General features: G+C 48.7%; 1 protein-coding gene across 8 annotated transcripts in view; it reads right to left on the bottom strand.

The window, feature by feature from the left end:
* The window catches only part of IGSF9B (immunoglobulin superfamily member 9B), a 98,066-nt gene that overhangs the window by 11,051 nt on the left and 65,928 nt on the right, over nt 1-21,087 (bottom strand). For 4 of the 8 annotated variants that reach the window (XM_059719797.1, XM_019487285.2, XM_059719800.1 and 1 more), the window contains 6 exons: nt 18,479-18,654; nt 16,846-17,072; nt 16,459-16,543; nt 13,999-14,160; nt 12,981-13,026; nt 9,848-11,485 (listed from right to left, as the gene is read on the bottom strand). In XM_059719797.1, coding sequence (XP_059575780.1) covers nt 9,848-11,485; nt 12,981-13,026; nt 13,999-14,160; nt 16,459-16,543; nt 16,846-17,072; nt 18,479-18,654 — 2,334 coding nt within the window. Of the gene's footprint in view, nt 1-8,172; nt 8,219-8,252; nt 9,550-9,847; nt 11,486-12,980; nt 13,027-13,998; nt 14,161-16,458; nt 16,544-16,845; nt 17,073-18,478; nt 18,655-21,087 lie in introns of those variants that run through there. The other 4 variants (XR_009457941.1, XM_059719799.1, XM_059719798.1 and 1 more) reach the window with 4 other exon arrangements.

Below are 21,087 nucleotides of genomic sequence, written 5' to 3' on the forward strand. Positions count from 1 at the left end.
AGTGGTATGTCACAGTAGTAGGTTCATTGATGCTTTTTTCCCCCAGGGACATGAGCAGCATGGCATTGGATCAAATAGGTGACATAGGATCAGGCCCTAAGTATTTTCTTTCCACTGGTTAGCAGCTTTTACTTGCCTGTCTAGATACTGGATACTACAACTTGCGGAGGGGAAAGAAGGGGTCTGTGCATTTAAGAAAACCTACCCCTGGGACAAAGTCATTACTGTGCAACTATGGATCAGCTTTCCACGATGCTTTCACCCATTCTACTTTCTCTCTTGTTCCTTCCTCCTTCCGACTCTGCTTTCATTTCTCTCCAAAGCTGGCGCTCACAAGGGTAAAAAGATCTTTGCGTATCAATGGCTAAGGCCAGGTACACATGTGAAGTGCTCTCCCAGAGCCTTCACGCAGTTCTGCTAACACCTCAGTTTTGACCTGCAGCTCTCTCCATCCTTGATGAATTGTGCTCTACTGGGCTTAATGCCCATGCATGCAATACGCTTAGTGATGTGAACGTGTGCCCCTACACAACTACGCCAACGGCCACCCAAGAGCGTTCATTGTGACAAAAACAATATTTGGACCCAGACTTCCAGAGCTTAAACGACTGAGAGCTCAGCTGTTGAGCCACCCATATATTCCCCGTCTTTATATTTCACTTTTTAAAGTAGGAGAGTATGTTTGTTTGGTCTCCTAACATAGTCACAAGAGACCTTTTTACAGGGGGTGGTTAACAGCGTTTTCATAACTTCTAAGCTCTTGGTAGGACCAGTCAAATGTCAGCTATTTCTCACCCCCTGATAAACTACGGGTAAAGGCTGTGATCCAACAAGAGTCAATTGTTCCTTATCTCCTGGAAAACACAGCAGGGTAACCAAACTTCACTGACAGCTACAAGAGAAAGAGGAAAAGTAGAATCACAATTCTTCCCTGGGCAGTTGTTTCAAAGAATTAGATACCAGCAAGCAACTTGGCATTTGAGCCTCCCACCCATCAACACAAGTGATTAAAGGATCAGGGACTGAATCCACAGAGCAGGAACGGGGTCTCTATCTGCCAGATAATGTGCACAATCAGAAACGTTCCCCTAAAAGCATTCGTCTGAACCCAAGTAGAAGGAGTAACTCATCTTCTGCACACAGTTTTTTTTTGCATTTTAGGTTATCCAACAGCAGTCCAGCTTTGTGGGATTTCCATTCCCTCCCATCTTCGACACTGGCAGAAACTGAGATGGGACCGATAAGCTTGGCATTGATGGGAGAAGCTGTGCTTAAACTGAGGTGAGATTTTTTTAAAAATTTTTTATGTGCTGCCGCATTGCAATCTATGGTAAAAAAAAGTGGGGGTTGCTTTACTTTTTTCTAAATAAGGACGCCACTGCAGACGAGAGATGGAAACAATAAACATGGTGGGCTGAAACAGCAGAAGCGTAAAAACTTCCAACAAAGACACTGGTTATGCTGACCGTTACGTTTCTCACAGAAATGGAGCCTTTTGTCGGGAAAATGTAGACGGACCTAAAACATTTGCCTACAAGTCCGCAGGGAATCTGCATCTGCATCATCAGTGACCCCAAACCGAAGGGGGTCTCTATCAGTCACTGCGTCATTTGGAGAGATATGGAGAGAAGTCCCAAATGAAAAGGGAACTTCCTGTTCCAACTGGGATGCGGATGGAGACGCTAGTCTCTGACCCAAGAGATCAGCAAGAGGATGAAATGCCTTAGCTTTTTTTTTCTTTTAGAGACAGCAAGGGGGAAAAAAAAGATTACTACAAGACTCGCATTGAGGTTAAGTGGCTGGAATTTAACCATGGATTTAAGATGAATTCAAAACCACAAGGTTCCCAGAAAAGCCCAAGGATTTGCAAACCCCCTGAAGGCTACTATCTGGGTGTAAGCAGATCAGTCTAGTGCTAAAGTGGTCTGGGGAGGATTGAGAAAAGCAGGAATTGGACAAAAATCTTGGATAGTAATTTCTACTCTGGCACTGTAGGGACTCAGCCAAAATACTTTAAGCTCAATTTCCCCAGCTGTAAAAGGCAGATAAACCTCTCACCTGGAGTTTTCAAAGTTAAAAGGAGTTAAGGTGTGGGAACTTTCTTTGCTTTCATAATTTTTACTTTGTAGCACTTCATTGTAGTCAATATTTGTGCTGGGAGATAACTTCCTGAGTCTTTAACAGATTTAGACCCTGGGCTTCCCATTGCAAGGCAGTGTCCCTCTTTAATGACTGGTGCAAAGTCCACAGTAGGGTGGTGACATTTTAAATAGAGAATCCCTAAGGGCTTCTGTTGCAGTAGATGCTTAGCCAGAGAACTACAGGTCAGTGGCTTAGAAAGCTTTCAAATACTCTTCGATAACTTGTAAAGGTTACTGATTCTGAAAATGGCACTGGCAGTACACAGAACATCCTGAATAATTTGATTAAGCAGCTGGGACCCAGCAGATGCAATTGAATCAAAAGATATAGGGTATAAGAGATCCCCTTTCATGTTCACCACTCATACAGACATCAAGGCTTGAATGAAGTTCAGAGAAAAAGATCTTCAATCCCATTTAAGATGGAAGAGTTGAAACTCCCCAGGAAGCAGGTGGCTTCCACTCAGCAGAAGACAAAGCCCCTTTTTAAATGGGCCGTTTCTCCTACTTGTTGGAGGCATCTAAGAATTTCATCTTCCTAGCTAGATCTAGGATGTGTAAGAAGGAAGGGACTATGGTTAAATTCTGTCTTTTAACACCACTTTCTGTCAAGCAAAAATATTTCCCGATTGGAGGTAGCGGATCCAAGTTAAAGCTCGACTTTAAAGAGGGATAAACAAACTGAACCGCTACCTTTTTAGTCTTCCCTGTGATTCATGTTGTGCCACTGAAGGATTACTAGCTGAGGCCACTCTGATGGTTGCCATCTTCTGCACCAAACAGGTACACATGCTACCACCACTCCCCCTGCCCCACTTTCCCCATTTTTAAAGTGCAATTACTAAACTTTCATTCTTGGATACATTGGATACAACCTGCATGCGGGCCAACACTGAATTTCTCTAGCTAGAGCTGCCAATTTAAGTCAGGCCTGACCAACAGCAGCTTCTCCTATACCAGCCCTGGTCTGCCCTTCTGCGCTGCCAGGGCCGATAACCCAGTTTCTGCTCTTTGTGCCCTGCATCTCTGAGCAGCTGTGCCAAGACTTCTCCGTCCTGACCCACAGCACTCCTGCTCTTGAACTGCTACCGCGCAGCTTTTCCAATACCACTCAGCCTTGACTTGCAGTAGCCCCTGCTATTTCAGCCAGGGGCCTCTTGCAGGAAGGTACTACCACATGTGACAACGTTATGAAATTAGGCAAATACCCGCTAGAGATCAGGATGCAAAGGCATCCAATTTGTTTCCATTTGTTCTCTAGAACAGGACTTGCAGCCACGTTTTCAGGGATCAGCAGCAGGTGCATTAAACCCATGCATCACTGTCACAGAGACAATGAGTAGCTGCTAGAGGAGGACATGACATCTGCTCACCAACAAAATTACATCCTTTCCACCCACCCTTTCTTTCTTCCCCAAATGCCAGTGTTTCTGTTGTAATTTGTTACCAAGCCCAACGAAACACTGCCCACTGACCCTGTCCTAGGACAGTGTTTTGAGCAGTTGCCTATGCACAAAGAGCACAATGAACACCAATGGCCAATGGGTTCAGAGAAGCAGAGGTGCTCAGTCACTCCGGAGTACTGAGGGCACAGTAAAGAAAGGGAGCTTTAAAAATGCAGGTGGCTTTCTGAAGTGAACTTCCCTGGAAACGCTATAAAGCATCAGGTTTGGGTCAGGAGGACCAATGGATTAATTCTTTGAGTCTTCAACTTAACAGCACCTCCAAATGAGCAAGGACCAGAATCGTATGGACCAAAAGTTATTGAAGACACCTCAAAGCGATTGAGGGACCTCACAGGGTAGCCAGCACCTGACAAAGGGAAGGGAAATACCTAGAAGAGAAGAGTTACAAAGGTTGCATGCCCCACCATTCCTCCTTGGGGGAAGCTGAAACAAGTCTCCAATACTAGTAGCGTGGAAAAGCTACCGGACCAGGTCCTCTAGCCCCATCCAACAAAGAATCTCCCTCTTACTCTTCAAACTTCTTTCCATGAAGGGGTCAGGAAGAGCGGGGGAGGAAGCCTAGGGAAGTGCTGCTGATCTTTTACCCCAGAGTGGCAAGACGAAGAAGAGCCAGTGAGACTCTAGGGTGCACTGTACGAGGTCTCAGAGAAAGGTCTCTCCACAACACACGCATTACCTGCCCCTCTTCTCTTGCACCAGATGTACAGAGAACTTCAGAAACAGCTCAGCATCAGGTTGGACGCTGTCTAGACATCCTAGAGCCTGCAGGTCCAATCCTAGCCAGGTCTGCTCAACCCCTCATCCTTCTGAGATTATGAAGTGAATGATCTACATGGTTTTATCTTTCTTGTAAGCCGAGGTCTCTTGCATGGACGCTCAAGTTCCCATGAGACACTTGTCACAAGAGTAGGAATCTCCCCTTCCCCTCCTCTCTTGGGTGCAACTGGCTGTTACCTCCACCCTAGAGGAGACTGTAAGTTTGCAACTTGGAATCAGTCTGGGGTCCTTCTGAAGGAAAGATGCTAGAGAAACATAGCAGTCATATGCCCTTTCCCCACAGCACAGAGCTGCTGCTCAGGCACCGCTGCCGCAGTGAGATAAGGAGCCGAGAATAGCGGGGAGCACACTGGAGAATGGCATCCCTTCTACAGGTCTTCAGACAACACAGGTCATCTACACCACAGACTTCACCATGCTGACAGGAGAGGACCAAGGGAGAGGAAAAGAGGGTGGGAGAGGAGGAGGTTGGGGGGGATTTAGAGGATTTAAAAACAAAAACAAAAAAAGAAAAAAAAAAAGAAAAAAAGAAGATAAAATCAGGAGTGAGAAAAACTAAACGAGAGAGAGACAAAGGGAAAAAGAGAGAGAGAAAACAGCACTCAGACAAGGGACTCACAACTTCTCCAAGCGAGAGTGGGCGTGAAACGCATGCACAGGATCAGCACAGACAGTCTTTAAAGGGGAACCTGTTTTCTTTCAAACTGAAAGAGAGGAGCCCTCCTTCCCCACACAGGCACGGGGCAGTCTCCTCGTCTGCAGGATGGACGTGGCTGTGCCGCTCGTACCCGGAAGGTGCCTGAGGCTTTGAGCACCAGGCATCGGCCATGCTGTCCAAATGAAGGGGAGGAGCACCGGACAAACCGCGGTGCAGAGGAGCACAGGTGCTCGCTCGCCTCCGCTGTGGTTTTTGGGTTTCCCGCTGCAGTGAGATGACAGAATAAACTCTTCCCAATTAGGCGATACATTCACGCCACATTGGGTTCAATTAAAAGAAAAAAGGAAAGTTACTAGTGCTAATTTGATAATAGCATAAATTATCCAGGCTCTTAAATAAGACCTGCCCGCCCTTCACACAGCGAGAGGGATCACAAAGTCTTCCCACTTCAGGCTTCCTGGGGGAATATGAATTAACACTTTGTGGAAAGAGTCATCCAGAGCCTTTTGCATTTCTAGCTCTCTGCCCCCCAGCTGCCCCTTTCTTCCAGCCTCATCTGCATGCAGCCCTATTCATACTGCTAGCAGTGCCCCTAGTGCTGATCTGGACCCATCACAGAGCTTGTAAACCGCTCCTCTGTCTTCATCCCTCTGCTTTCATTACCGTGGTATAAAACCTGACTGGTCTGATGTAAAACTCCAGTGCCTCTCATCCACGGACCATTTTACAACCTCAAATCATAAAGGATTACTTGACTACACTCTTTATTGGATTTTTTTCTTATTAGAGCGAAGGATTTACTATCCTTCTGCCTTCCTTTTTTGGGATAATTGTTGTCTCCTCCTTGCTGGGGGAGCACCTGCCAATGAACCCTAGGTCCTAGTCCTTCATCACTGTGAGTTTGACAAAGATGGTTTCCTCCTTTCTTCTCCTGCTCCTGGGTTCCTTTCAGCTCGGCCTACGTGTCCATGCATTATGGAGAAGAGTGACTGGCTAGTATTTGCCAGTAGCAGAGAATGAGGGAATCTGCATTGCAGCTCCCTTCAAATTCCTCTGAGCAAAGCTGCCAAAAGATTTCTGAGCCCTAAGAGATTGGCTGAAGCCATAAACCCAGATATGAATTTGTGATGACTTATGTCACGCCAAGACCATGGGTCTGGTTTCTAAGCCCCTTGGCTAGTTCAAACTCCAAAAAACAGCCCTGCTGAGATTTCTGAATATCACTCCAAGCTGAACCTGGGGTCTGGACTTGAGTGGTTCCTTGGCTGCCAGGGCCAAGAGCAGCATCCAGAAAGGTAAGCATCTGACACCTGATTCTGCCAAAAAGATGGAAGCTCTCTCTTTGCACACTATGAAGGCAATGCTTCCAATGGACACAGCAGGAAAAATGGCATCCTCCCACTATTGGCCACATCCTTTGCACCCACCACCCACCTAATGACTTTCACTCTATCCACATGTCTTAGCCACAGTCTGAACTCTAAAGAGCTCCCACCATTTGGACCCCTCAGCTTCTCCTCTGCTTGAACATCCAACCTCTGTCTTGGCCTTGCAGCTCCTATCAGCACACAAACCTCCCAGCCATCCCCATCTTCCTCCCTGACTGCAGCACAGTCATCCACATGGGCCTGGGATTTTATCACTTTGGACACCAGTCCCAGCTGTTTAACTCCATTCGGCAGGGCTCTCCTGCAGTCCAGCTGGGCTCCAATTCAAGGCTAGAACCTCAATCCTACCTGTGGATAAACGGCACAGCTGTCGCTGCTTCAAATTTCTGGAAGACTGCTGCCATACAGGCCTATGCATCATCACAAAGAATGGCAACAACCAGGTCTGGAACAAGACAGATCGCCCTCAAAAACAATCTGCTTAATACTGGCTTTTGTGTCACTAGGGCTGGCCTTCGCTTCTGGGCTTTGGAGCTAGCTTGTAGTTGGCCACAGGTAGCTTTCAGGCCCTCGTGCAGTTTGAATGAAAGGAGTAAGTAGGAAGAAAAATCTCTCAGTTCCTGGCAAGGGGTTTCAAAATAAACTTCCAGTTATTCTATTCCATTTCAGTTCCAGTAAAACCCATGGCCATCCCTACATCTATGGGTCTGTCCCCAGAAAGACAGTCTCTGAAGGGCATTTCCTCAGTGAAATGTTCCAAAGTTTGGTTAAGTGTTTAAAGTTGTTGGTGCGTTTGAAGCAGTCTTTGCAAGAATCCAGAGAGGAAAGCTTTGCAGATACGGAGCTCTTCTTGCCATTCAAATCACTCTATTTTGGAACAAAGATGAGGCATCCCACAGCACACGCTGTACTGCCAAAACCTGAGAAAGAGCCCTCTCCCTTCCCCCTGCACCTGACAAGACCCTCCTCCAGCTTCACACCATTTCGGAAGAAAAAACAGCCTACCCACCTACCAAAATAAAACTGCGCCCAGGTTCTGAAATATGGTCCTGAATTCACAGAATGAGATCACCGGTCCAAAATAACTTTGTGCTAGCGGATGCCAATTAGAGAGCTATTACTAAGTCTTGCTTATGGAGCACCATTTTTTAAAATTATTCCATTATTCAAATTGGTTTGAAGAGGCCAACTGAAATATTTAAAGGTCTAATTCCCTAATGTATATAGTGCTTCACAATTTCAGACTCCTCCGTAGAGTCCAGCGAGATGGGTATTCTCTGGCTCCCGCTGGCCAAAAGGAGGGAGGGCAGAGAGGCACGTAGGAAGCAACTCGCCAACAGGGATTTTAGGACTCCGCGGCTGAGCAAACAGCAGGACCTCCGCACTTGTGAATCCCAGCCCATCAGACCGTGCACAGCTCTACACAACAGAGAAGGAAGAGCTCTCTCCGCTCACCAATCTTACCTTAACAAAAACTAAAAGCTGCCAAATGTTAAACCTGTCCCCGCTGCAGAAAGACCTCTCTAAAGAAATGAGAATATCTACATGCTTTTAAGTGGGGAAACCCAAAAGCCACAGAGACTATTCGCACAAAGGTTTGTCCTGGTATTTTACAAATCCTTATTCCCCTTTAAAGGAAGAGATGGTATTGGAAAAGCCCCTTCCGTGTCCCCTCCCATGCCACACTCCCCGCCACCCACCACAGCCCCCACACCATCCTTTCGGACATGGATCACCCTTACCTATTGAGCTGAGGAGAAGCTTGTCTCGACAACACTGCCCAGATAGCTGAGATTAATCAAAAACAAAGCAGTTATCAACACCCGCAAGGAGCCGAGCTCCGCAACACATCAGCACGTCAAAAACTCCAAAGGAAAAGGAGGAAAAGGAACCAAAACAAACAAATCATTCAAACAAGTCTGGAGAAGAGAGGGGAAAGAAACAGAAGACAAAGAAAAGGAAATAAAAAATCAACAAAGCGAATGAAAACACTGCATAAAAGCACGGACAACAGTGCTCTGACACAGAATTGTCCTGTGACGTCCCCATAGCTGGGGCTCTTCAGGGTCCCCTGCCTAGGTGAGATTGGAGACGTACAGATGTGTGTGCATATATATTTTTGAAAGCCACAACAGGATTGGTTTGGGGCAGATTTTGCTACTATGGGTCCCAACTCCTTAGCAGAAGCACCCCTTCATCCCACTCACCCTGTCGCCTGCAACCAGCAACCAACAACAGTGCTGAAGGGGTTCACTGGGTTTCTAAGGACTTAAAGCTTCCAGGTACCAGAGAGCTGAAGTGAAATGCAGGGAGCATTGCAGGATGAAAGTCTGTCTGCCACCCCCAAAGGCTTGCCTGACGTGACATTATCCTATACCTCAAACAATGCAGGCTCCGAGCTTGACCACCAGCCTGTCCTCGCCTGCCCTCAACTCTTCTCCTCGCTGAATTTAACTGTTCTGAGTTCAGAGTTTGCTTCGATTCATTAAACCTTACGTTCCACCAGCTGAGGGATCAAGGGGTTAAACCCCACTACGTGAAAAATAAGTATCAAGGAAGACAAAAGGATGGAAGGAAAGCACGTCTACAAGATTCAAGGTGCTGTGAAAGAGACGGAGGGAAAGAGGAGAAAGACAGAGAGAAAAAGACGCTTTGCCTGGTGCAACCCTGGTACCTGGAAAACCAGCCGCTAGAGTTTAGCGCAGCGCCTCCCTCTTTGGGGCAGGACCTGAGAATGCCGGCAGCTTCCTGATTTCCAGTCGGGACTTTTTCCTCTCCTTACATGCTGACGTGTGGCTAAGTCCTCGTTTTCTCTCCCTGCCCGAGTCTTGGGGCTGCAGCATCCCTTTTGGAGATGTGGTGGCAGGGTGACTTTGGCGGCTGTCTCTGTCTTGGGGCATGGTCAGACTCACAGTAAGGAACAGATAGAAGACGAAGAGGCACACAAGGCTGAACTTTCCAGGGAAGCCAAGAGCCAGGAACTAGAGAAGGAAACTGCCAGTGATGCTGGGACACTCACCCAACCAGCACAGGTGACTGAACCCATAATCTAGTTCCTTACATGCCTCTTCATGGACAGCACGCATCCCAAGACACGGAAGGTCCCAAATCGCAAGGAACTGTTGGAGAGTAACATACACCGTGAACAAACAAGCGTTTCTCTGCCTATTTCACCCGCTAGCGTTAGCAGTGCCCGTCAGTACCAAGCTGAGTAGCAACAGTAGCATGAGCCTCTTCAGAGCAGTGTCCCATCAATGCCAATGGGAAATCATCTCCAAAAGGGATGCTGCAGGGTGTCCAGACAAACCCTATAATATCAGTTGATGATGGTGGGGGAGGGAGTTGGAGGGAGCAGGTGAGGTGGGGTGGGGGAAGGAGAAGAAGGTAGAGGGGAAGCTAAAGGTTTCACACACTTACCCCGAAGTGGATAATGTTGTCGATGTAGGCTCTGGTCTGAGAATCTCCTCCCCAGCCCTCCTCGGAGAGGGAATTTCTCCAAAAACATCCATGCTGTCCACGGGCAGGGAGGAGCCCTGGGAGGAGGGGAAACCAGTGGCCAAAGAGGTGAAGGCCCCAGCAGGTCGGTAGCTGGGACTTCCTCCCCTGCTGCTCTGAGCTGGGGATCCAGTTGATGGGGTGGACTTGCGGGAGAAGCTGACCGCTGCGGGGGGCTGCAGGGTGATCTCCGACATCTCTGCCTGCTGGATGAGGCCCGGCCGCGGTCTGGCACGTGCGGTCAGCTCCGGGGAGCTGTTGCGGGAGCTGAGGGGGCTTTGGGTCAGAGGGGAAAGCCTCGAAGGTTGTAGCACCACCTGATGTAAACTGGGCTCAGCCCTCCTGACTTGCCGAGGGCTTGGCCGAGGTCTGGGTTGGGGCTCATACCACCTGGTGTCCAGGCTGAATGTGCTTGTGCCGCTGTGGCCGACTGACTCGGACGGTTCATGGTAAGGCAACACGGGTATGCCCATACCTTGACTGGTATGTCTTAGCTGCCCTTGACTTGCCATAGGTTGCATAGGTTTGTCCTGCCATTTGGTGGTGGTGGGCACAGAGGGTTGGCTTCTGCCAGGTGACTTGCCAGTCCAACTCTTTGGTGCCTCCAGGGGCAGAATGCCAGGGTAGGACGCCGGGACCTGGAGGGAGGAAGGGGGCGGCCCCCTAGGAAGACAGGCCTTTGGCTGTACACTCTCGGCCACGTCGCACTGCTGGAGCTGGTGAGGGAATATCATGGGAGAAGCCTCCAGGCCGCTGAAAGGAAACTCAGCCCTCCCCCATGGCTCAGGGGATCGGCCCCCCGTGGGCGTCTGAGTCAGGGGCAACGTGCTGTTGGAAGCGTTCTCCCCGTTCTCCTCGGGGATCGTTGGGTGTCCGAAGGGCCCCTCAGGGTGCAGAGGAGGGGAGGACATGACAGAGCTGAGAGGGCTGACTTCTGGCATGTAGAAAGGCGGAGGGTCCATCTCCCCAGGGCTGCTGCTGCTGAGGTAACCGTAAAACTGGCTGTGGTGAAAACCCCTGGGGGCTGGTGGTCTGGTCTGGCCGGTGGCCTGCAGGCGACCCTCTAGGGCACCTGTCCCCTCCAAGCCCCTGTGGAATCTGGGGCTGTATGCTGGTGGCTGAAGGTAGGACTCCTGGCTGGAGGACAGAGGGGTCAGCTGGGATTTGAGGGCTGTTACAGATGAGGGCATCATGGGGTCATCGTTTTCTTCGTCCGACTGGCGGAACTCGGGGTACATGTCCGTCTCCTCCACGAAAGGGAAGCCCTCTATCCGGCGGGTCTTGAGCGAGGGCTCCATCTCGGAGGGGTCCATCACAAAGCGGCCATCTGGTCCACGGCTGATGAGCTCAATAGGGGTGGTAGCCTCAGCTTCGGCCTCAGCCTTGGAGACGCTGTATTTCTTGCTGCTAATGGCCCTCTTGGTCTTCTTGTAGAGAGACAACTCTTTCTCCTTGCTAGGGCTCAGCATTCGTTTGCCCGGTGGGCCTTGATCGTCAGAGGACTCGGAGGGGGGCCGGAGAGTGCGGATGCTCTCGGGACTCACCTTGCCGGAAGACAACCTAGACCACAGAAGAGAAAAAAGCCAAAAAACAAAACAAAAAAGGGGACGGTCACAGAGGGAGAAGAAAAAACTGGGGCTTGCATATCAGCACAGCTGAGCCACTGGCCAACTGGACCCAAAATCAAAGTCTTAACTGTTCTCAAAAGAGAGAGTCCTGGAAGACGACAGTGCAGAAACCATTACGATGGAAGAAGCTTTTCTCATTTTCAGCAATGCCCCAGTGGTTGCGCAAGTTGTGAGGAAGTGAGAATAAGAGAAAAGGAGCAAAGAAGAACCACATCACCCCCCATGCCCCATATTCCCAAATGGAGAAGTATTCTGTTCTTACATGCACCCCTAAATGCCAGCAATATTGGCACTATGTTTCCTTCAAATCAGCTCCAGAACCCCAGAGAACTAGAGACCAGTGAAGACAGGTCTAGAGCTTGTCTTCATTTCAAGTACTCAACAACTGTTAGGCTTGTTTGAACTACCAGAGCCTCTTACAGAACTAGGCCGAGAGTTTTCCAACAAGTTCTCTCTCATGTGATTCCTAATGCTTCCGCTTCCAGATAGAAAGGAACATGATAACATATTCTTTTTAAAGGATTTGGGCACTTCTGATTCCAGCTCAAACTAAGACGTGGAAAGAGTGTCAAACCAAACAGAGTGGAAAAAGTCATCCTTCCTCCCAAGCTTAAGGGAGGGGACTTGACAGGCGTGCAGAGGGAAGCAGCTGCATTATGAAAATAGTTCCTCTGTTCCTACTGAGAAGGCTTGGAACATAAGTTAAAGGCAGAAGTGCAGCAGATCCAAATGGTGAACCCGAGATAAGGAAATTAAAGCGGATGCCAGCCAAACAAGATTAAAAACGCCAAGCACTGGGGTGTCCCACATCTTCTATGATTCTCCTGAAGCCACTATGGGAGATAACCTGAGAGTTATGATCACATCAGGAAGAAGCTCTGTCCCTACCAACTCTTTTGGGTGGATGTCCTGAGTAGTTCCAGTAGGTCCTAGGAGTTGTGACAAGCACGGCAAATGGCAGTGATCCATAAGTGGGAAGAGGAAGCTAGAACAGGGGAATAAGGCAAGGCATCATTCTACCCTCTAAACTCCCCATTGAAAGAACATGCACACACACACAGACATGCTCACACCAAAAGGTGCAAGATTTCTAGATACCTAGCTTCCATTAAGGTTCCCATTTTCCCTAGGCTGCCCTTCTTTGTTAGCAACCACTTATAACACTTCTAGTACAATTCTGTTCCACCTCTACTAGGTTTGCACTATGCCCTCAGGTCTTTACACAGGTTCGTTGAATCTATCTCCTCTCTCGTCTGCTCCAAAACCACGTAGCGTCTTGCAGGCTTTTGGTTCCAAAGAGTTTAGGAATCATCAAAAGCAATGTTAGTCATTTCCATTTCCCACAAGCAGCATCCCTACAAAGAGAAGTCTCAAAACCACTTGACAGATCCCAGCCTAGGTGGCACCTCTGAGTCAGAGATACTTACGGAGACTCCAGACTCTTCCTGCAGTGGGTAATCGAGAGAGGAGGGTCTGGAAGAGAAAAAGGGGAATGCTAAAGAGGCGCAACTAGGCAGAAAGAGGCAACAAACTTCTTACATCAAGAACACCAACAAAAAAAAGACACTCAACAAGAGACCAAGGTTTGGTAGTTCTAGTGCTTTAATGGTTGCTGACAACAAAGAGCTCCAGACAATTTCCTATCAATCCTGTTGCCACAGAATCTCATGCACCTGAGATGAACAAAGTCCATGGCCCCAAGTCCCCAGCCAGTGTAAATCTGTTGCGGTTTTCTCAACTGGTCTTTCTTGTGTGGTTTGTTCCAGTCCCAGTTTTATATAACTGGAGCGATGGGACTTCCACCACTTCCTGTGTGCAATTCTTCTATAGTCTAACGCGGCAGTTCATAGGCTACATGATCCAGGGAGCCCCAGTGGTCTGAGCAGCTGTTCTTGGTGGCCCACTCAAGGAAGTGACTTGAGAACCAAGCACTGGGGGGGATTTTAGGAAGGGGAGTGTCTGCATGAAGAGTCTTCCCTTTTCTTGCCAAGAATGAAAAACTTCATTCTAAAACCCACTGGTCTAACAGTTATCGCCATTCAGAAGATTCCCTCAAGCTCCCCGTCTGCAGTTTCTCTCTGTTTCATCTTCACCTCACCCTGCCTCTGTCATTTCTGATCACGTTTTTAGACAGCAACAGAGAAAGTATAGTCTAAATACATCTTTTCTTTGGCACATAAGCACTTCATTTTTTCCCCTGAGCTGTAAGAGGCTAGGGCCTTTTGAACATGAGCTCTAGATTGCCATACACATCTCTGAGGCTTTATTTTTAAACCATCTATTCAGATCATAGATGAAGAGGGGAAGGAGAAAAAGTCACGGCTGAAGGATGGAGGTAGGACAGGCTTCATCTGGAGACACTCAGGGGTGAAAGAAGAGACAGACAGGGATGAAGATCACAACCAAGACAGAACAAGATCAACACACACAAGGAACAAGCCTCACCTTTCTTACGCTTGAGTTTGCGTTTGCGTTGTTTGTTGACAAAGCAGGCAGCTAGCGTGCTGAAGAGGATGGCAGCAGCCAAAAAGCAGATGGTGGCAACAATGCCAGCCAGCACCGGTCGGGCTAAACCATCATCTGTTAGGTCAGGCTGTGGAAATACATCTGGAGAAAATAAAAAGGAAAAGGAAACCCCTCTGAATTACCAAAACATACTGCAGGATGCAAGGAAGTGGGAAAATGTGTCAGTATAGCTCACATGCATTAACTGAAGCAACTACTGCAGAACTGGCTGGTTCATAAGACTGCTGAAAGGAGCAGAGGATTGGAAGGGACCTCCCTAGTCAGAGAACAGGCCCCCGATATCTTTGCCATGTGTGCGACAAGCATTTATCTAACAGGGTCCAAAACAACACTGACCCTAGCCTGCATTGCATATCATACAAGCAAAGGTCCCAATAACAAAGAGAAAATCCCTACAGCGTGCCAAAGGGAGAGAGAGGGGCCAAGGCATCACCAATACCTTGGACTCCAGCTACGACAGAGCATTTCACGCCTAGGTCGCATCTGTATCCAGCCCAGCCTGACAGTAAATGCATCCTGCTATTATCTGAGGCAGGTAGGTGGTTTACAGGAGGTGGGCTTTAGGTTCTCAGTCAACAGCCTAGCAAACCAGCAGACGCGTCCCAATAAAGCAAGGATGCTCAACTCCCAGTCTGAGGGCCAAATCCAGCCTACAGAGCCGCGTCATGTGGCCTGTGAGGCTCTCCAAATGTCCGGAAATTTGGCAACAGGGGAGCAGCGGTAGCATTAATTGCCTCTCCCCTGCTGCCAAATGTGGATCCGTGGGGAGCCCCGCAGGCCAGATAACATGGCCACGAGTGCTAGACTGGCCACATGCTGGTGCAAAGCCAGGTGCACAGGGTCAGGCTGGCATGTGGTTGGATCCAGACGTATGAGGTGATATCCACAGACGCAAAAGCTACCAAACTCCAGCAGACAAGCTCCACAAGAGGAAAGGAAAAGGCTTCAGCTTGCGTCAAGCCAAGAGTTTCTGCGGAGCACCACTTGGGGGCAGAGCAAGACTAGATCTGTCCTCTGCACAGCAGAGACAAGTTACAGCGGATAGCTCAGCCTCCTGTGCCCTGAGCTGATGTAATTTAGGCTCACATCATTCTTATTCCTCTCTCTTCTTCTATGGATTATGTTTCTTTCCATCACAACACGGTAATTTGTGAAACAGGGGTGAGGTGAGGCTTCTCTTGCATCCTGCTCATGAGATATTCTTCTGTGCTGCGAAGGGGGCTGAACAGTGCTTTTTTTTTTTGTGCTGCAATGTGTTGCAGTCTGCTACGTGGAGCTACAATACCTTTGCTTCTGCTCCGCACTGCAGTGCTGCATTTCCCAGTATGCAACTTGCATTTCCATTTCGATGCTGTACAGTCCCCGATTTGGATCAATGTTCTTGGTGCGTTTGGCAGAGCTAAGATTCACAGCAACTCCCTGGCTTCGTCAGGCTCTTATATGCTACCACACTGTGTTGTGTTGATATATTATGAGCTCTGCTTTCGTACTGGCCTGTGTGGTATTAATAAGATGCATTGATTTCTTTCCTGTTCCAATTAATGTTGTTTTGAGCTGCTTGGGGATCCATGACGACTTCCTAGTTTTTGTGACATGATCCCGGGAGCAGCAGAGCACTCAATTTCTACTGAAGTCTGTGCACCGAAGGCTTTACGCCTCTGGAAGGATCTGACTCTCCCTTGCTCCTTAGGGAGCAATAATGCTTCCCACATGCAACTCTATAGGAATGTCTGCATTGTGGTGGCAGCGTATCCCACCTGGGACACTACAGAGCATCCTGCCTCCCCCCTCGCCCCCACTACCTGCTCCTACTAATATTTCATAGACATTAGGGTAGGAAGGGACCTTGAAGATCATCAAGTCCAGCCCCCTGCCCCAAGGATATGCTCCAAATCCACCGGAAGGGCCACTCAGGTGTTGGCCCAGGGGCAGTTCTCAAAGGCAGGTCTCAGGAACAGTGATAGAGGGATGCCCTGGTGCTACCTCAACAGCACATTTCTGGATTTGGAGCAGGCAGGCAGGTGTGTTCAGCAGGGTCCTGGGTGGGACTTTGCAGAGCAAACATAGCCTTTGCAGTACAGGCATGTCTGGAGGCATATTGGAGCATGTGTAGACATATCTGAATTAGCTTTAATCTGGCCAGTTTCAGTGGCCATTGCTACCCAAGCACATACCCAAGTTTCCAGGCATCTTTATACATCCCATTGACACACCTCAAAACCATGCAGCCCCAGCCATGCCATTGCTAGTGCCCGTATTAGCTCGATGAAGGCTAGCCCAGCTGTGCTTATTCGTGTCATGATCACACCTCTGACTTCAGTGTAGACTTGCTTTAAATTGCCAGTCGCTGGGAGGGAGGGAGGAGAAATGATCACCTACCTGTACTGGACACACCAGCTATGTTACTGGGCTCGCTGATGAGATCCTGCATGACAGCCAGAACTCTGAACTCATACCAGGTGTCCTGCAAACATGAAACAACATGCGCTACTGATGAGAAACTTCCTTCAAGAGCAAAACACACTGGGAGGCTTTTGGCAGACCAGCAAATGGAGCTGCCCAACCTTGTTTCAGCAGACCACCCATCTCTTGGGCTGGTAAGGGAATTTCTTTGGAAACCAAACCAGTCCCAAGTACGGCAACAAGCAAGAGAGATGCTAAGAATATACCCAGGAAGCTCCCGCAGTGCTGTAATACAGCTGACATAGCTACTGGAGGACCCAGGGAAGGAGCAGTCCATGGCACAGCCAGCCTGCCTCTTCTTACCTGAGACAAGTCCTTGGCAAAAAAGTCATTGTCGCTTCCCAGGATAGCATCATCCAGTATTTCCCATCTCTCCCCTACACGGAACTCCATGATGTAATGGTCAATTGGAAAGCTATGATTGGCTGGAGGAAGCCATGACAACAGGACTCCTTGCTGTGTCCGATTGGCTGTTAGGCACCTCGGTGGGGTAACTAACACCAGGGGCTCTGGAGTTGTTACAGGGAATGCTGAAGACACAAAAGATGGGAAGGGGATAGGGGGGAAAAAAAAATGCATTTAATGACCTCCAGGAAAAAAGTAGCTGGCTCCTGCATCCAGGCCAGCAGCTTTGCTTTAATGAGCGCTCATGCCTTTCCATCCTCTCCTCTCACACCTCCTGGGAAGGGCCAGTGCTATCTTGCCTTGATCTTGCTATCAAGCACTCACTTGATCCCAGCTGACTTCCCGCCTATGGCACGGCGGGCTGGACCCGATGATCTCATGAGGCCCCTTCCAGCCCCTAATATCTATGAAATCTATTAAATGTGGACTTGTGCCAGGAAATATCTAAGCCGTGAGAGTCTGCGACCCTCTCGCGCTTCTAGACACACATCATCTACCTGCACTGGAGAGGACCGCACCATGGATGTGCATTATGACTCTGGGTATGGACAGATAAAACAATACCAGTTTAGCAGGAGAGGATACTTTTCACTATTCAAGCTGATCTGGTGCAACTGTTTCATATGCCATTAACCCTATAGTAAATGGAAACTCAACTGCAATAAGTTAGCAGCCATTTCATTCCGGGGTGAGCTGTCCCAGCATAGCTTCCAGTTACTGCAGGACAGGCACAGACGCACAAAACAGTTACAACAGATCAGCAGACGCATGCTCATGAGCAGTAATTCTCCCCTCCCCTATTTCTGTCAGTATAATTGGTTCATCCAAGCACAGTCTCTCAGAAGCACTAGGCACTGACTGCAGGCTGAGACAAGGATGTGAACTAAAGAGATTGTTAGTTTGCTTCATTAAGGCACTCGTTACTATTCTTCAGCTGCAGGTTTAAGACATGCATCCATGCGCGTGCCACCAGCAAGGTCTAACGTCTAGAAGACAGAAGGGATCTAAGGGACGGGGAGCAACTGAAGATGCCATGAGGCTAGGAGGAACAAGGCACACAATATTAAAAATGCCAACCAGTTCCCTGGTCTTGCTGCTCAAGCTGCCCCCATGGGAGCTAGCGGTGCTAGTCATTCTGCGGTGTCACCTGAAGCGAGATATGGTGCACACTGCGACTAGCAAGTGGTAATGATTTCTAATTACTAGCAACTTGAACTGCATTTGCACTGGAGCTCTGGCCACTGAATGGTACCAGAGTAAGAAACTCCAGAGCTAAGACAATACTGCCATAATTATTTCTCTCTGCAATCTGGCAAAATCTGCGGTACCTGATAAAGCCACAAAATGCCCCCCACATGGGCAAGTACTGGTACTTGCTTGAGCAATATCACGGCCAGCATGGCCATCAATTAAGACGTCCCGCACATCACCACAAGGCACTTCCTCCTCTTGCCACCCCAACCCAAACAGCTCTGCCTCCCTGCTCTGGGGACTCTCAATCTCGCCCCATCCCCACGCTGCACCAACGCACCTAGAGTGTTCACAGTGACCACCTCACTGAAGGAGCTCGTGCCCAGTTTGTTCTGAGCCAAGACACTGAACTGGTATGCTGTCTCTGGTTCTAAGGTATCCACCAGCAGCCAACTAGAACCTGATGGCACTGGAAGAGACAGCCAGTCATGGGGTCCAAACTGTGCTCTCTTCATCCTGCCAAGAGAGAAAACAGGCAACTCAAGTGGACGTGCTTTTGAGAAAGAGAAAATAGACAGTGCGAGTCAGTCTCTTAAGCAATCATGGAAGAGTCCAAAAGATGGATTAGGCTTCACACCAGAATATGTATGGACATGGAGCTGAGATTCTGCCACCATAGAGCATGCACTGAAACTGGGCTAGGGAAAAGCCAGAAACCAGGACACATGCTGTTCGCTGGGTGCCTGGAGCTCTTCCCTTGGCTCCACCCTACACCCACGCAGAGGGTACACTAACAGCACTCCCAACCCTCCCTCCTACCTTACACCATACTCTACACAAGCAGCTCTTATACTGCAGTGGGTGTATCTACACACGCTATTAGCATGGAGCAATAAACTCCGGTGCGTAACACACTGGAGTTTATTGCCCCTGGGTGCCACGTTTACACGTGCATCCAGGACCACAGCACGTTGAGGTGGGTCGGATCAGCCCCAGCTGGCAGGGGGCCAAAGGGGTCAGTCTGCCAGCCCCGGGCTGCTCTGACCCAGCTCAATGTGCTGAGGAGGGGCTGGATGGGGCATGAGAGCGCTACAGTGTGGGGTTAGCTGGCAGGCAGCCCCCGCACTGAAGCACCCTGGTGCCCCAGCCAGCCCCGTGAGCATCTACACGCACGTTGCTGCGCAGTAAATAATGCCACCACAGGGTAGTACTTGTATTTACAAATACTGACCTATGGCAGTGCTTATTAGTTTACTGTGACTTAACAGGGCCACACGTGTAGGCACAAAGATTTTACCGTGGAGCTAATTAGGCAGCTGCACAGTAAATGTCTCAAGTAGACGCGGCCAGTTTTGGCCAATATAGAGCCTTCTAACTCAAAGGACCTGCCTCAGAGTATTCAGAGCCAGATCCTTACTTCCAGCAATGACAAAAGCAAATGTACCATACTTTTTATTGCCTGTTAAAATTGCAGAGCTATGGAAGAGGAAGGGGGAGTCTATTCTGGCGTCGTGTCACCAATGCACTGTTCCCAAAACAAGATTGAATTTTGCTCTCAGCCCTTCCAACACCTGCGATCCCACTGGAGACAGCGAACCAGAGTAGGACCGGAGTTGCAGCTACACAGTAAGGACTCTCAGCGAGAAGTCTGGAGCACTCTGCAACTCTGGACTTGTGCTGGCGGAGAGGAGGCTTGAACGTAAGACCCCAGGCTGGATTCTCACGTACGAAGACCCTTTTACGCTGCCAGAATAGTGAGAGAGGCTCTGAGAATGGAATCAATTTATTTACACTGCAGAGCAGCAGAAAGGAGCCTCAGTGTAAATGAGAACCAAACCCAACGGGTTTGCACACCCATTACAGAAACTGCTGCTGATAATCCTCATTACCGCTAATGAAAAATAGGCCAGATTGAAAAATCAAGAAGAAATGTGATCCAAGGGATGCCAGGCTGGCAGCTTAGGGGAAAAACAATCCCTCCACCCCAAATGTATATATTTATTTGGAAACGAAGTAGAAGTGTTTGAGACAATAGCAAAGCTTCACGTTTCTGGTGCTCTCCCCACTAATTATAGCTGCACTTTAAGAACATAGGCAAGCAAATTGCTTTAAAAAAATGGAGCAGCACCAACAATGCTTTGAATAGGTCTCTCCCTTTTCGTGCTTTTATCCTTCAGTGGTTTCCTGCCACTCCCTGCAAACTGAAAGCCTGCGGCTGCAAAATATACACACTTCTATCTAGCCCCTCTGACTCGGACATGGGTTTCCAAACAGTGAGGAGCTACATGTGACATCCAAGAAACGTGAGACCTGAGAATCCCACCAAAAGAGCAATGAAACTGGGTGATCCTAGAGAATTTAGAGACTGAGAAGATGACAAAGCTCAATCAGTATCTGGGAAGATGATGGGATGCTCTTATTTCTCAATGACCATTTTTGCTTCTTCTAACTACCACCAATTCATTTCTTCCATTCCCATAGCTAATGGGTGGCCAACATACTAAGAGGGATCCACAAAGGAAGGCCTGCAGTAGATCACGATGGTATCCAGAATAGCACTGTCCAGGAGCACCTGCAGAGACCTCAGCATGAGGAGGAGAGGGAAAGAAGTGAGCCTTTGGGACAGGAAAGCCTCAAGGCCTTTTTTTGTTAGTCTCGGTCTCTCTCTCTCATACACACACACTAAACAAGGTGAGCAACCATTCCCAAATGCAATCTCTAGACTCCTGATTTGCGAGACTTCCTGCCAAGCCAGAGCGACACAAAACCATGAGAAATATCATGATGCGAAGACTCCAATGCCTCAAAGAAGCATCGCTGCAATGCACCAGCATTGCAAATATCAATAGGTATAACCTCCACACCTCTATTTGGAAGACATATTCTAGTGACCACTCCCATAGGCTGCAGTTCACCATAATGTCAGCAGAGTATTTAGGAGGGGTTACC

The sequence above is a fragment of the Alligator mississippiensis genome, chromosome 16 (genome assembly GCF_030867095.1).
Source record: "Alligator mississippiensis isolate rAllMis1 chromosome 16, rAllMis1, whole genome shotgun sequence".
NCBI lineage: Eukaryota > Metazoa > Chordata > Crocodylia > Alligatoridae > Alligator > Alligator mississippiensis.